Here is an 18,047-nt window from a genome sequence, read left to right as displayed (position 1 = left end):
GTGTGTCAATGAATAAGTACTTTTCAGGATTCAATAGCGATTTAAAGCATTTATAAGTATCGCAGCGCGAAGAGCTATCGATATCGTTATGCCAACTTTGCGCCATACAGTCTGTAACGCGCTGTTTGAATGAATATAAAAACATGGTCATGTCCCCGACATCTTGTGCAACCCAAACATACCCAAACCCAAACCTAAACAGCAAGTCTTTAATACAAGTTGCCCATGTTCGTCTTCCAATGTCGTCTAAGGATTTCAATATTAAATAACAGTTTACTGGAAATCTATGGTTTGGCATTTGCAGCAATGTACACCAATATTTGATACATTTATAATAGTATATAGTGCAAAGTGGAAGACGTGCGCATTCACCCAATACCATGCTATTATTTATACAAGAATTAACACCCCAAAAGTATCTGCAAAACTCTACATGTGATCGTTCAATTATTTCACTGTGTTCATAGCCCCATAATTCAGACCCGAAGGTGAGTATTGGGGTGACCATGCTATCAAACAATTAAAAAAAATATCGGAATGGGTAAAATATCCAAATGGTTTTTGGTATTGTCTGATAGAGAGGCTAGCCTTACGAGCATGTGATGCCAATTTTGTTTTAGCTGCGATCCATGATAATTTTGGTGTAAATAGTAAGCCCATGTATTTATAAATTGACACAGTATTGACTTCTTCACCATTTAGAAACCATTTCTCGTAATTGCGCAATGGCCCCCCATTCCTAAAGACAATAATTTCTGTCTTTTTTAGGTTTACTTGCATGCCGGTATCATGGCAAAAACTTGAAATTGCATTGAGTTGTAAAGGTTATTTGCTGTATCCGCACAGTTCGCTATATCGTCAGCATACATGAGACAGTAAATATCTGGAATATTATTTGAACATAACTATATTATCTATCAAATATCTTTTTAAACTGTATGAGTTTGCAGTACGCGCTTCCCGGAAAATTAACACAACAGTTAACTGTTTTTTTACCCCACCCACCTAAAAAATTGTCAACAACCAAGCATGGTCAGAATTCTCTTTATCTGGAAAACGACCCGTCTTCAAGCGTATCAGACTGATCTCCGACTGTGTGTGTTTTATAAAGCAACCTCTAAAATTTGGAAAAATGATCAAAACACCATGTTTATTCATATTGTTTTTTTTTTATTTACGCGTTGGTAAATGGCGACCAGTGTAATTGTTATAAAAAACAACAACAACACAACTTTAGTTTAGTATTATGGTTTACAAAGTGCGTTAATTAGATGAATACATTAATTTTTGCTCTTAATTAAAGTTGCAGAATGGTGCCATGTGATTTGATTGTGAACTGCCAAGGACTTGACAACTGACGTGTTGAAGGACATTTACTTTACAATTTATATGGATAAATATACACAATTCTAGATTTTAAACATTTCATGCCAAATTATGTGTTTCTTGTTATGTGGTTGATAATCTGGAGGTTTTGTTAACAACAATCAATTGAGAAAAAGGGTGTACTAAGTAAAGTTAATCAAACAAAACCATAAGATGCAGTTTTTGGCGTTACAAGGTATTATTATTTTTACTTTTAAATAATACAATTTTCAAATATAAGTTTCAACTACCTAATAAAGGGCATCGCTCATGTTTTCGCGCCAACAATAAGTTTATTTTGTAAAAAAATAAAACTCCGTAAATTATGATTTATTTGCATTTTACAAACCATGAACGAGTCCCTTTAAGGAAGCATACATTTGAAACGTACGAAATGTACATAACAATAAGTATATTACATGATTACAAAATATGGACCTTCTTTCATCCTGTATTTCTTTAACTGTTATACAATGCCCTGCTAAGTCTGCGGCTGAACAATTCAACAAACACATCTGTACAAGTTAATGGGAAAAGTTGCAAGAAAGAGCTTAACGTTTTATTTACAATGATTATGTTGCATGATATCAATATCTGGTGCTCAGCGTTAAAATGTTGAGGACGATTGCTCTCAGTCTTTAATTGTCAATGAATTTTTTTAACCCTCATGACCACATACAAAAACGTGGTTTTCGTTTAACATAGGCTGTATAAATCGATATCAGAACGATTTATTATTGCGTAAACTCCATCCGCTTTGTGGCGCTGATCCTTCATCTACTCTATAATAAAATTGGACACATTCTTCAAATAGTAAGTATATCATACCCTGATCTATTATTGTATGTCCTTTTAAACATTTCACTTGTAATGTATTAGGTTTACATTGTCTTCAGTAGTCCCCCAAGATTTCCTGATGGGATGGCGGTGATAATGAGGAGGGGAAGGGAGAGGTTCCTACATATTGATAAAAATGTTATCCTTATTTGATGGTGCAGTATGTTTCAGCACCGACACCCCTTATGGCCTAAGGGAAATTGTCATCGTGTGACATTCCCAAATATATAATTTCTATTTGATTTTTCACTTGTATTTTTGATATTCAATTTTCTGCATATTCTATTTTGAGTTGTTTATTGCAATTTGTTGTTTTGGGCATTTCCGATAAGAATTTTTACTGTTTCATCTTCTTAAGTTTTATCACCTTAATTATCTCAGATCTTGAATGTGTTGTTTAAATTTAACTCTTCAACAATACTCAATTATCTCAGATCTTGATCATATTGCTAAAACTTTACTCTTTGACAATTGTACCTTTGATTGACACTTCCTTAATCTTCATTCCTTATTTAATTATCATTGGTATCTTCTACACTTTTATTTCGTAAAAAATGGCCTGTCCATTTTCATAAATGATGGAAAAACTTGGACTTTTTCAAATTATACCTTTTATCTTATTGATTAACTAGAACATTATTGTTTCATTTAGTTTTAATTAAGGAAATATTGTTTATTCAGAACAACCTCTTTTGTGAGAAGATAATTGACTCACTTTATTTTATAACTTGTTATCACATGGACTTTTGTGTGTTTCTTGTTGGACAAGTGTTTTGACTTACGTTGAATTAAATATTCAACCTGAATGTAGATTAAATAAGTACCCTCAAACTCTTAATTGGACTCGAGTTTTTCATTTAATTGCAAGTTTAAACGTGATCCTTATGTTCCTAACTACAACAATGACACGCAGTTGTGCCAGCTAATTCATCGAATTAATAGCAAACTGCATGTGTCCCTTTCACAGTATGACTGGAATTCGGTGAACCCCTACTTTACCAGAGTGTATATATTTCCCCACCCCGACACCACAAACCTTAACCGAGTAGTGCGGTCGCATAAGGTGAAGAACAGCGGGTAATCAATTTCTACATTGATTTCGATCAACGGTTCGACTCAACAAAAGCACCAACTGCTGAGACATCTTTACATTAACCGCTTATTCAGCCAGCTGCTGGATTTAAGTCTTAAGTGTGTGTCAAAAGCTCATATTTAAATGTGATATTAATGGATTAATTTTATATACAACATCAGTGAAGTCCTTAAGATTCAATATTGCTGGTAAGAAGATCCCAACAGGTTCAGCAACATCCGCTTTAAGTCATCTAAACTAGACACCAGCCTTGCGATTCAACATTGTCCGAACCGCAGTGCTCGTGTTTTACCCTGAGGCCACCCTTTTACTTGAACCATGTGAATACGTTCAAGTTCTACTGTACTGCTGGCTGGGCCAATTGCGTAAACTCTTCTTTGTCTTATTGCTACCAGAAAGAAAGTATGACATTCTTGGCAATGCTCTAAGAAAGTTTTGCAAGAAATATCCCGTTATTCAACAGACTAACCTACAAGTCCATTTATTCCAATACTTGAAGAACAAGATACATATTTCAATTAACAGCAAATTTGTGGGCTATTGAATTGCCACTGGAGCTGACATAAGTTGTATCAGCAAGCTTCTATTGAGCTTGTTAGCACCAAATGCTGAAATTAACCAATCAACCTTGTTGACAATAGTTGATGCTTCCGGGGAAAGACACCTGTTCTAGGAACTGTGGAGTAAAAATATCAACTGTGAAGAAAAAAGTCAACTTTGGTGAAGCTCTACTAAAAATCATGTCCTACAATTTCCAGTGCTACATCAACAGACGGAGTGTGCAAGACCAGCATCAAAATCCATAGAGCCGCCACACAGTGATCATGCCTTTCAAGGTAAAATAAAGGAATATTCAGGTGTTAAGCAAGTAACCAATTAACTTGATTCAAGACACCCTGTATTATTAAGATTGGCAAAACTCACGTGATGGTCATAAACCCAAAAGAACATCCAGTATTTGTTGACAGAAAATTAGCTATAGGAAAAATCTCAGTTATTGGACAATGAATCGTGTTCGACTTCGAATTTTCGTATTAATTTTTGAAGAAGAATCAGAAGTTATAAACATTTCAAGTATAGATCCATCAATTGTGAACGTAGATTAAAGTATGACAATAAATTGGTTAAGCTTGGAATCAATGTTGACAGTAATGGAAATTGAACTGAACCCGAGAAATTACAAGTTTACAATCTACTAGCAAAAAATCGAGATATCTTTGAAAAGGATTTATCTGAAATTGGTGAAACAATGCTCATACCCAAGAAATATATACCAAACCTGAAGCTCAACCTGTGAGCTCTTGTACATACCGCATCTCCAAAGATGAGGAATGATTTGGATGCCAAACTTGACGAGATGGAAAAGAACGAGTTCAATAGTGCAAACAACACACCATGATAAAGCTCTATTGTCATGGTGAAGAAGCCAACTGAGCAATCGAGAGGTTGCGTTGACTATGAAAAGCTCAATGAACTCACCGAATAAATCTTGTATTCCTTTCCTCATATGGCAGACGTCTTCGACACGTTGGCTGAATCAAAGGTTTCAATCTACGCAACCCTGGATCTTTTTTTCCACCTACTCAACCCTGGATCTCTGCTCTGGCTTATGACAAGTACCTGTTGGGGACAGAATACAAAAATACACGAGCGGTTTCATAACACACATAGGGGTCTTTGAATCTAACAGACTCAGTTTGGATGACCTATGTCCCAATGGTCCTGGAAGTACTACACCACTACCCTAGTCTATATCGTCGACATCCTGATTTTTCCAAGACCATTGGAGAACATTTCTGGACACAGTTTTCAATAACCTACGGGATGCCAACCTACTACTTCATCCATTAAAGTGAAAGTTTGCATCAACAAGAGTGAATATATTGGACACATTGTTTAAAGGGATTTACTGTCTTCATCACCAGAACTACTGAGAAAATAACGAAGGCTATAGCACACACACCTGTGGAAGATATCAAACGTATTTTGATGAATGGAAGGATAATTTGGTTAGTACTATTCTTAACTATCACAGCCCCCGCAAGTAATGTTAAATTCCCAAGGACTCAAGAAAAGCCTTTTGAACTTAAATGGAACAATTAACACTGCACCAGTCCTGCAACATACATCCGGATTAAAAAACAAACAATTTGTACTGACATCTCTGAACTTGCCTTAGACATTTGACAAACAAAAATACGACAACAAAGAGCATCACATTAGCTTTGGAGGAAGATCCTTGCATCAAAATTTAGTGGCATACCTTAGACAAAAATGGACTTGCATTGGTAAAAGGAATTCAGCATTTCCGGCACGACCTAGCAAACAAAGATTTTATCGACTTCACCGACAACAACCATTCTACAGAAGACCCAAGAATTCTTCCCGAAGTTACGCCTTTGAAATGGGCTGTCCGGTTCTCGGGTTCGATTCCCGGCCTGTGCGCATTTGTGATAGGAGGACACCAAGACTCAATAAGAAGGCAAATATTTTTGGCCGTCAATGTATATTGATGTCAGTAGTCCGTGCAGGTGAAAACATCCAACGATCACAGGAAAAGTTCAAGAAACAGTATGACAAGCGGCCAAAACTATAGCAAGCTATAGAGCAGCACAAAGTGTTTTGCTCTACTGCAAAAAGTTGTACCTGCAGTGCACCAAAGAAACAATGCAAGTGGGTCGTTCCTTACTGCATCACTTTAATTTTTGAATTGGAGCAAGACTCACATACAATTACAAACGAAGAAAACACGTCAATGCGAAAAGACTAAGACTATATTACGATCCAGAATAAAGATCAAGACGCATTCCTGGTGATCTTTATGAAAGGTGATGAATTTAACCCTAACGAACTCAATAACACTGACTAAAGACATTGAACTTTCCTAACAATTCTCCAAACAATCATCAGCAGGCTAGAGATGCCACCAGTCGGCATTACATACATTAGCAAGTACACACAATTCGGAATATAAACAACAAAACTGCTGCTAAGCGGCAGCAACAACCACAAGAAACAGACTACCGTCAAAACATAAGAATGGGAAATCAAAAAAGACAGTTCAAACTGACACATCATCAAAACTACAGTCATTGAAAACAAGCAGACACCTGAAAAAAACGATCAAAGTAAGAGCCCTGAAAAAAAGAAAAAAAATATCAAATTTGTTTAAGGCAGTCACAACGTATTGATTATCCTAAATCCTTATCCACAGTTTGCTTGGTATGTCCATTGCAGAGCACATCTAAAGGGAATATCATGCCATTAGAACACTATAAGGCAATTAACGTACACTGTAGAAGCCTGATTTGTCAAAGCCAACACAAGTTTTTCAATCAGGTTCAACCGAAAGTAAAATCTGTTCAAATATGATACTTTATGATCCCTATCAAGAACCATAATTTAATGATGACTTCCAGGCCTACCAAGAAACGCTCTTCAACAATAACTTCCAACCCTTCCAACATTTGCTATTCAACAATGAAAACTGACATGACTACCAATAACCGTATTTCAACAATGACTTTTAACATTACTAAGAATCACATTTTAATGCAAACTTTGTGCCTTCAAAGAGCTGCAAGTCAACAATAGTTACTATGGACAAACTTTCAGTGAACATTTTCAAGATTATCCCAAGGGATTTTGAAGATGACATACCGGTAACTTAAAGGAATACTTGACAATCTGTCATTTGAATTTACATCGGAAGTTCCATAAAATAACTTGAAAGTTGTAGTTGTAGGAAAAGAGTGCTTTGCAGCTTATGCCATAATTTAGACTGTTGGATAATCTTATCTAAATCTAATCTGAAAGAAATTTCAGTTTTGATCAAGTTTGTTTTATCGCATACCCATATAATTTCAGACGTAGTACTTAAACACATTATAATCTCAACATTTTGAGAAACAACATTTCCTTTCTTATACCACCTTTTTTCCTGTTAATTTTATTTTATTATTCTCTAGTTTTTAGGCTTGAGCTTTAGCTCAAGGCTTTTGTAATAGACCACAAAATATCATCCGAGTCCATGTGGAGTAGAATATCATACTAAAAAGTTCTGGTTTATACTCATTGGAGCTATATTGCATAATAATTCTATAAATAAGCTACTACAGGGGAGGGAATTCAGATGTACAATAGATAATTAATTCAGTGAAGTTATCTTCCTTCTGCCTGCACTATTCTAGCAGTGAAATTAGCTAAATGGATGAAATATACCCAGTAGCATTGTATGTAAGATAGAAGAACATATATACTATATCATTAACCATTAATATATACTTCAGATTTTGCAAATGTATATTGGCGTTCATATTCCAACTTTCTGGTATGCTTAATGAACATTTTAATGAATCTAATTCCATATAGTACTGTTAAAAATAATTGGTTTAAATATGTGCATTTGTAAATAATTTGTTATACTCTGAATTGAAAGAGTATTTTCTATACTACAAATGTGCTCACATTCTCTTTGAGTAATGGCATGTGTAGATACATTACAGTATTACAACGCAGTACTGTTTCGATGAATAGCCTCATAAATTCATAATAAATAAGCTCATTTTATGTGATTAATGATTCTTATTCAGCTGCTATTTAGAAAAGACTGCTTGACAATTAAATACATATGCACACTATGAAGTTAATTAAGTTTAAGTTCTTATTATTTAATGATACATCATTTTCTTTTGACTTATTTCATGTGGTACCACTGTTCATATCACTGTATATATCAACTTAAATTGTCACTGTTTTGATTTGTATTGTATTGTTGAATGTATGCATTCCTATAAATGCTATAATGTAATATAGTTCTCATATAAATGTAATTTTAAGTTCGGGACAAACTTTTGTGAATCAAGGTAGAATATTTCTTTATATGTCTGTATATATATTTTTCTATCATATTTAAATTCATATTCAATTTTGAGTAATTCTAACGGCCATTTAGTGTTTTTGACATTTCTGATTAGGTTTTTAATAATTCCAGTCTTCTTAATCATTATCACCATAATTATCTCAGATCTCAATCTTTTTGACTTACCTTAACCATTTGGCACTTCTCAGTTTTCTCAGATCCTGATCTTATTGCCTTACCTTGACTGTTTGGCACTTCTAAATGATCTCAGATCTTGATCTTTTTGCCTGAACTTTACTCTTTGGCACTTCTCAATTATCTCAGTACTTGATCTTTTTGCCTTAACTTTACTCTTTGGCACTCTTCAATTATCTCAGATCTTGATTTTTTTTGCCTTAACTTTACCTATTGGCACTTCTCAGTAAGCTCAGATCTTGATTTGTTTGCCTTAACTTAACAGTTTGGCACTTCTCAGTTACCTCAGATCTTGATCTTTTTGCATAAACTTTACAGTTTGGCACTTCTCAGTTACCTCAGATCTTGATCTTTTTTAATTAACTTTACTCTTAGGCACCTCTCAATTATCTCAGAACTTGATCTTATTGCCTTAACTTTACCTATTGGCACTTCTCAGGTAGCTCAGATTTTGATTTTTTTTTGCCTTAACTTAACCCTTTTGCGCTACTCAATTAACTCTGACCTTGATCTGTGTGCCGCAGCTAGGAATATGTTTATTAAATTTATCAGTTTTGTAGGTCGCTAACGAGTATGATTCATTGTAGTAATAATAGAACAAATTAGATCTTGATCTTATTGTCTTAACTTTATTCTTTGGCACTTCTCAATTATCTCAGATCCTGATCTTATTGCCTTAACTTTACTCTTTGGCACTTGTCAATTATCTCAGATCTTGATCTTATTGTCTTAACTTTACTCTTTGGCACTTCTCAATTATGTCAGAACTTGATCTTATTGTCTTAACTTTACTCTTTGGCACTTCTCAATTAGCTCAGATCCTGATCTTATTGCCTTAACTTTACTCTTTGGCACTTCTAAATTATCTCAGATCTTGATCTTTTTGCCTGAACTTTACTCTTTGGCACTTCTCAATTATCTCAGATCTTGATCTTTTTGCCTTAACTTTACTCTTTGGCACTTCTCAATTATCTCAGATCTTGATCTTTTTGCCTGAACTTTACTCTTTGGCACTTCTCAATTATCTCAGTACTTGATCTTTTTGCCTGAACTTTACTCTTTGGCACTTCTCAATTATCTCAGTACTTGATCTTTTTGCCTTAACATTACTCTTTGGCACTTCTCAATTTTCTCAGATCTTGATCTTATTGCCTTAACTTTACTCTTTGGCACTTCTCAATCATCTCAGATCCTGATCTTATTGCCTTAACTTTACTATTTGGCAGTTCTTAATTATCTCAGATCTTGATCTTATTGCCTTAGCTCTACTCTTTGGCAGTTCTTATTTATCTCAGATCTTGATCTTATCGCCCTAACTTAACTCTTTGGCAGTTCTCAATTTTCTGAGATCTTGATCTTATTGCCTTAACTTTACTCTTTGGCATTTCTAAATTACTTCAAATCTTGATGTTATTAGCATAACTTGACTCTTCCGCACTTCTCAATTTTCTCAGATCTTGATATTATTGCCTTAACTTTACTCTTTGGCACTTCTCAATTTTCTCAGGTCTTGATCTTATTGCCTTAACTTTACACTTTGGCACTTCTAAATTATCTCAGATCTGGATCATATTGCCTTAACTTTACACTTTGGCACTTCTCAATGATCTCAGATCATAATCTTATAGCCTTAACTTTACTCTTTGGCACTTCTCAATTTTCTCAGATCTTGATCTTATTGCCCTAACTTTACACTTTGGCACTTCTCATGATCTTATTGCTCCAACTCTTTTATTATTGATAAATTTCAAATGGCACTTCCTTAATCTTCATTTGTAGATTATTATCATTTAATTCTCATTGGTAACTTCTACTTTTATATTTGTATAAATAGCCTGTACATTTTCATAAAGAATGGAAAAAACCCAACAAACTTAGTTAACTTTGAAACTTTAACAATGGCATAGGAATTACAAAGGTATTTTGAGCACCTTCTTTTACTAAGGAAATATTGTTTAACTACTTTTATTGTGATAAGATAATAAACTCACTTACTTTAATAATTTGTTATTACATGGACTATTGGAAGGACTTAGTAAAGAAAACATATTTTTAAACATCTTAATTGGACTGGAGTTTTTTAATCCAATATAAAGTTTAAACATATCCTTACTACAACGACGACTCCCAGTTGTGCCAGCTAATTGTCCAAATTAATAGCAAACTGCACACGCCCCTTTGACAGTGTGACTGGGGTTCGGTGACCTCCTGATATTCGGCAGTGTATATACTTTCCCATCCCGACACTGCCAACTTAATCAGGGCGTATATATATAAGCATTTTAAATGCTTGTCTGAGCCACTCAGAACAATTTTTATGTATTATTTATTTGCCAATTATGGATTCTTTTTTTGATTTTCCATGAACTGGATATGATGTGTTAAAACAAATCAGCTGCAGCCAGTCTAGCTTTCCCATTCAGATGATCTGATTGGTTGGTAGAAATTATTGGATTGATAATGACCAATCAATAAACATTTTAGTTAACTTTGACTATTCGAAGGAATTAGGTAATCAGTTATATTAAATTGGTTGCTGTTCTTTAAATTGAAGTTGATCAACAACAAGCCAAAAAGGTGAACAAAAGAAGACAACGACTAATTAACATACAAACATAGACTTTATTGTTAGGATATCACAAACCAACATCTGGAAACCGTAATATCAACATACTACCTTCGAAAACAAAAACACACCTTATCAAACAGTATAATTATATATATTTTGTATGTATCTGCTGACTTTATTACAGTCCTGTCATTCTGTTTTATTTAAATTACAGTCTTCTGGAATAAAAAAACAACAAAACAAAACATTAAACCAAATCGTTAAATATCCTTATGTGCATGTGGTTTATGCATAACATCAAATATTGTATAATATTCAGAAATGTATTAATGGAGAATCAAGGGTTATTTCTAGGGTTGCAAACAAATATTTGAATATTCGATCGAATGTTTGGTATTCGAACATCAAAATCAGTATTTGAAAATATTTGATGTCTTTCTTGAATAAATAAAATAATAAACCTTTTGCCTACAACTGTATTGTCTTGTTTTAACATTGATTGGCTCCTATGCCAGAGTCGTGAACTTGATGACAATATACTATACACGTGTCATATGGCACACATCGTTGGAAACTATAAACAGTCCACATAATATTACAACAACTGGCTATTAGACAAATGACATCAATCAAATTTAAATATTTTCGGTGCATTTAAATTTAAATGCCAATGAAGGGTTTAAGGAATCGGCCTTCACACCAATGTTATGTCATGACTGCCATATAAGCTGTGAAATATTCTTGAAACTTGATGATATGAATTACATGTGCTAATGATGTGCTATTAACTTTTTTCCATGTTAGGATATAACATTCGTGCTTTGAAATGTAACTATATCCTGTAATGTTGTTCAGTAGATGAGTCAAAATCCACATTTGTTTTTGATTCCCATAGTTATATTTAGTAAAAGACAATCCGAAAACGAGGCTGCAAGTCCCACGGAACAACACTTCGCCACTGGTGCATCCTGTCATTTTACCAGGAAATTCCAATCTAATTTGGCATTGTTTACAAATGTGAACACAGTGGAATTGAAATAATTTGATTTTGTTTGTTCAAAATGTATTGCTTTTTGTTGGGATATATTCTGAAAATGGGGAATTTCAGAGGCTAATTTGGGGAAAAATCAGGGTCCGTCAAGTCCAAGAATGGTTCAAGGCTGGGGCAATTACTATAACAAATCAAAATAGTTTACAACAACTTCTATAAGATTCATTTTGGTAATCCAATATTCAATTGAAAAAATTAACAAATATTCAAATTTAAATTTTGCCATTCGTTCGCAATCCTAGTCATTTCCCATTACAGTCCTAAAGAGACGTACAATGATCCAGTTGATACATTTTGTCCACATTTATTCGAATATCAAAACATCTACACAAACTTTGACTCCATATGAAGTTTGAAATTTTTTGTTTCAACGAGGCAAGACAAAAGATACATACAAAATATCAAGAATCACAAATTACATTTTTTCTAGACTCTACAACAGTGATATTAGAATATACTGTCAAGAACAAAGTAACAAATCACATAGTATTACAATATATTAACATTTGTTATATAATTACCATAGCATGTACATGTACATATTAAAAAATATTTAAACATGGAAATGAAACTCTATTAGAGTTTGAAAGTGTTTCACGTAAATATATAACAAACCATACCCTTCTATTGATCATAACAAAGTTGTTCTATCAGGTAAATCATGAACAAAAATTAATTACAAACATTTGTAATTTTCATTATCTCCAAATAAATTTTAAATAAAGTTAAGGAACACATTTTAATTGCAGTAACAAGTAACATCCTGTTAATTTCACATTTAAAATAAGTTTTCTATTATTTAAAATATCTAGGAAAAGGGCAGGCAAGCACCAAATGTTCAACATCTCCTGCCTTATGCCTGTATCATACACGTGTATTTTGATAATATAAAACACAATGGATCAATTTTCAATAACTTCATTGAAGTTAACAACGATGTTATCAATATTTACTACTCTGAAAGTATAACTGACACACTTGTGATCTGCAGTTCTGTAAGAAGATTCGAAAAAACTGTTTTAACTGTTTTGTTTTATATAAATAAACCAGCACATCAGGAAGTATTTTAATTTCAAAAGTAAACAAGGATGCCATCAAAAATGGGATGATTGTTCAGAACATTGTTAAAGTCGCTGACATCATTAATGACATCGTTGTTATCATTAGAAGTGAAATATTTGTTGTGCTCAGCTGAAAAAGTTGTTTCAAATCTCGTTAAAAATATTTATCGGCCAAATATTGTTTACTTTAATTAAGTTCTAATTAAACACCTAATGTTGTTACCCTTAACGAAGCTCTGAAGTTCGACCCTATATATTGCTCATATAAATAAATACTACATACAATATTATATAGATTGATAAAGATATTTCAATGAAATTATGTTCTTACAAAAAAACCCACATATATGGACTTCGTTTATAGTGTCTCACACTTAGTTGTTTTAAAATCGTAATAATAAAGCATGTCTTAAATTCAATCAAATTGAAAAGTCACAAACATAAACTGAAACATATTTATATTATAGTATTATAATGAAAGATGTTTAAGTTTCCAACAAAACGATTATAATTCATAATATAATAACTTTTTACATAAATACTTCATCCGTCCATTATGTGGCAAGTAATAATTAATAAAATGAAACAAGAGCTCTGTCGAGAGGACACTGATGTTCATCTGTTGTTTGATGACAGAAAAGGGACATAACACAACAATCATTAAAGCCAGAGTTATGGCCCAGCTGTACGTAAAGAAGCAACTTACACTATCAGCAGAGTGGTGTCTTAAGGCAGTTGATGTCAAACAATAACAGGGATAAAATAAATCTCACATGCGTAAGTAAATATGCTCTCTTTCAGATAACCTGCAAATGTTATGTTGTTTTTTTTCAACTTAACACTACAAAACTTTACCAGTGGTATAAAATATATGTGATCTTTATTCAATTTTGTTTGAAACAGTCTAAAAATCTAATAGAATATTTCATAAAAAAAGATATTTCAACATTGTGTCTACCTTTATGATAGAAAAGAAATCTAATAACAAATGTGTATGTATATATAAAATAACAGATAAAAAACACACCACAAATATTGCAACTGAGGAAACTTATATGTAACAAAAAGGTATAAAAGGGTTGCAGAAGTGGGAATGTTAAAACAAAATGTCATTGACAATGAATTGGCAATCATCACATATACCACTGACAACATGCAGACCATTTTTTTTCACGCTTGTTGTATGACTCAAACTCCACCAAAAATGGCAATTAACAGCTCTTTGAGGATATGTTTTATTCTACAGCTATAGGTTTACTGAACTTAAGAGCATAACACCTTTGTACCAAGTCACTTTGTCCACAGAATGGTAATGGTAAACTGTATCTCTCTACTTTTGTATTCAATGATAGTTGTAATTAAAAGTTTTACAGTAAATGTAAAAAATGATAAAAACGCATCAGACAACTCTATTAAAATTTTCGTACTTTAATAATATATATAAAAAATATGTATATAAAAGAAAATCTTAAGAAATAATATTGCAACAATCTTATCAACAAGGGTAAAACAAAATGTCAAAAAGTCAAGAATTCAATTAAATAATAAGCAAGTGTTGCAAATTGAATTGAAAATTGTGCTTGCTTGCAAAATCAAAAAATGCTTCACCTTAACTTACTAGTAGAGCTCGTAATTTCGAAATATATATTTTTAATACCCCAAAATATTGCCTGGAAATAGCTATTGTATGATTTGTGCTTTGATGAGATGGTCATATTGAAGTTTAGTGCAAACAACTGAGGAAGGTATTATTATAAAGAACATCATCAAAAATACTACGCAAAATGATAGAAACCCTGGCATGAGAAAAGAAGGAGCAAACAACTTTAACTGGAATGTTACTTTTCTATTTATAAAACAAACCTCAGATTGTATGGTCATTAAAAGAACATGCTTTAAACTCCCCTTGTTTAATTTAATAAGTTTAATTTAAGCTTGATAGACTTATTGTATTCATAAAAAAATCTTATACTGAACTGATTTCCAAAACTAAATATCTTGTATTGCTTATATTTAATAAAACTGCCATTTCATTTTTAAAAGAGGTTTTATTCAATTCTGTTTATGAAAAAGGTACAGAGGTTCTCTGTAAGATGATTGATCTTAACCAATAGTGTACAAGGGATGATTCAAAACAATGACAACTTTCTTTACCCTGCACATATACTTCTGTTTCAGTTCTTACATAGTATAAGAATATCAAAGCATAATTTTATCACTATAATGTGCTGAGCAAATTTCAGACACCAAGCATCTGTTTAAAAGTACTAGATAGTTGCATAATGTCATTATACACCATCCTGGAGCATGGTGGTACCTGGTCTGCAGCATGGTGGTACACAGTACGGATCACAGTCATTCACAGTACGGAGCATGGTGGTTCACGTTGTTATTAAACATATAGAATTTCTGCCTACTTCCATGCAAAATAAAATCCAATGGTGTGCTTCATTTTCCACAAAATTCATAGAAATGTGACAATACTTCCTTTTAACATTTTTATCATGAGAAAATAATATCTTAGTACAATAACCAAATTTTATGGTTTTATAGTTTTACCCCTTTTCCATTTGAAGTGTTAATACAGATTTGGATACAGAATGCCATAAAGTGGACTGCTCCTGGTATGTGTAACCATGGTGATTTGAATGCATTTCTCCCATCGTATGTATATTATTTATCCTCCAGCTCAAATCAGTCTATTCTATGAAAATTTAACAATGAAATAAATTACCAAACAGTAGCTACAATTTTTTGGTTTTACTCATCCTTCTTTAAAATACGGTAACAATTATACAAAAATCATTCAAATTAGACACAAACAAAATTCTTAAATGATTTTATCCCAAATTATGCCAGCAATCACAATTCTTTAATGTAAAAAAAATAATCAAACATTACACAGAAATCAATTAAAAAACAGTTTATATTTGTTTCTGAAATAGAGAAACAAGAATATCCATACTGAAAGACAGCATTATAAACAAAGGTCAAAAACTAAAAAGGATTTGTCCATTGATTACCAAAAGGGTTCACCAGCCATCTCTCGCCTGTGAATATACCCTTTTGGCAAATGAGGGACAAATCGTAACAGAAGTTCAAGAAGAGCCCTCTTGAAATCGTTTACGCTCCATTCTCATGTACATATCTTTTGTAAGTTCACCGGTTAACAACTGCTGTAAAAATGGCTTTGGAGAAGTACTTAACACTGCCGTGGAGTCCGCTTGATTCTGATTGCGACATGCTTCCGACCGACGATTTCGCAAATGCTTTTCTAGTTCTGATAGACAGTACTCGGATGTCTGCGTCTGAGCAGAAGCACTGGAATATTCCATGTCATTATTTTGTCTGAAAAAGCTGGACATGGGACTTTCTGGAATTTTCTGAGATCGCGACCTACTTAGGGAATTTCCACTGCTCACGTTTTGATGATAAAGATGATCATGTGACGAGTTTCCAAGGAGACCGTTTGCACCAGTAGAGTGAGTTTCATTCATTAATGGATCCTCCATAAATTGTCTTTGGGTGTTCATACAACTGACACCAGCAGAATCGGGAAATTGACTTCTACATTGAGAACTACTGGAAAAGTTCAAATTTACCTTAGCTGAATTACACAAAACATTGCCTAATCCACTCTGAGAGGGACCACACTGAGTTTCTAGTGAATTAATAAGTTCTTTAGCCAGGAATGGATCATCTGAGGTGTCCATAAAGGAATCCTCAGCAACACCAGTCTGAATTTCGCCAATCACTGCTTGTGCTTGAGTGTCAATTACACCATCTAAATATTGCATGGCAAAGTCTGATATGTCGTCAGGGATACCCGGGAACATGCCCTGTAGATCAAGTCCCTCGGTATCATTACTCGTTGGAGTTTGGCAAGATTTCTGAGGTGGCTTTCTATTCAAACAGTTTGTTGCAGAAAACACGCCATTACTATCATTATTTCTGCATCCAAAACTGGATGGAATACTTTGAGCACTTGTTACAGTTTTAGCACATGAGCGCTTCTGACCTCTTTTAGAGCCAGTGTTGAACTTACTAATAATGTTTAATTCCTTTTCTGGCATTGTTAACACATCCCTTAAAACTGATTTGGATTTCTGGCTTGCCCTTGTGGAAAAAGGTATGCCTTGTTGAGACTGAAGCTGGGGGCAGGAATAGGAATTTTGCAAACTATTTAAGGTATGTCCATTTAAAGAACTATTAGGTAGCACATTTGGACTCCGGACGTTTGTAGAAATCGAAGCCTCGTTTTGAGTAACCAAACTTTCTATGGTGCTGTAAATGCTCTCAGCAGATCCTTTATTGGACAACTGCTGTAAAATCTGATCGAGATAGTTATCTGCTCTGGAAAAATCTAGACTCTCATCATCCATTGCAGTATTTGTACCGTCCATACTTACACTAGACATACTCTGTACACTGGGGCTAGGGCTGAAAGCCGGGGCCATCGACAAATTCTGCCCTTGAATAAAACCCCGAGAATGATCATCGTCCAAGTTGGAAAAGCCTGCTCCATCACTACATGCCCCGGGTGATACCATTCTTTGCGGGCTTTGGTAATTTGTGTATGGGCTTGAACTTTCGTAGCCCGTATCACTTTCACTTGGGCTAAAATTATTCCCACAAATAACGTTCATCTGTTGAAACCCCACCACATTGTGATTTGAATAATTCATGTTTGCTGCTTCGTCGTTGCTTAATGCTGATGGTGATCCATTGTTAGACAGAGTGCTTGTTGATGTTTCCGGGCTGTCAACAGGGGCATTGAGGTCTGAAAAAAACAAAGAAATTCATTTGAAATAAAAAAGACTGATAGGCACTTTGTCAATCTATGGACAATTATATTATACTACCATTATCATATACTAAGGCTGCAACAGTATAGCAAAAACCATTTTGCATATATTGTTTGCCTGATTGAAGACCAATTATGTTTTTTTAACTTGCCCAACTGCAATCATACCATCAATCCCGCAATTCATTCCTTAAGCCGTTTAAAAAGATAA

At 33.7% G+C, this 18,047-nt stretch overlaps 1 protein-coding gene across 5 annotated transcripts in view; it reads right to left on the bottom strand.

The window, feature by feature from the left end:
* Positions 1–10,953: 10,953 nt before the first annotated feature.
* Positions 10,954–18,047, bottom strand: part of LOC128207677 (hypoxia-inducible factor 1-alpha-like) — a 151,615-nt gene continuing 144,521 nt past the window's right edge. For all 5 annotated transcript variants that reach the window (XM_052910744.1, XM_052910742.1, XM_052910743.1 and 2 more), the window contains one exon: positions 10,954–17,812. In XM_052910744.1, coding sequence (XP_052766704.1) covers positions 16,131–17,812 — 1,682 coding nt within the window. In that variant the 3' untranslated portion in view covers positions 10,954–16,130. The remainder of the gene's footprint in view (positions 17,813–18,047) is intronic.

Source organism: Mya arenaria, chromosome 11, assembly GCF_026914265.1.
Source record: "Mya arenaria isolate MELC-2E11 chromosome 11, ASM2691426v1".
In the NCBI taxonomy this organism is placed as follows: Eukaryota; Metazoa; Mollusca; class Bivalvia; order Myida; family Myidae; genus Mya; species Mya arenaria.
Note: the sequence above shows the minus strand (reverse complement) of the source record. Positions and strands in the feature narration are given on the sequence as shown.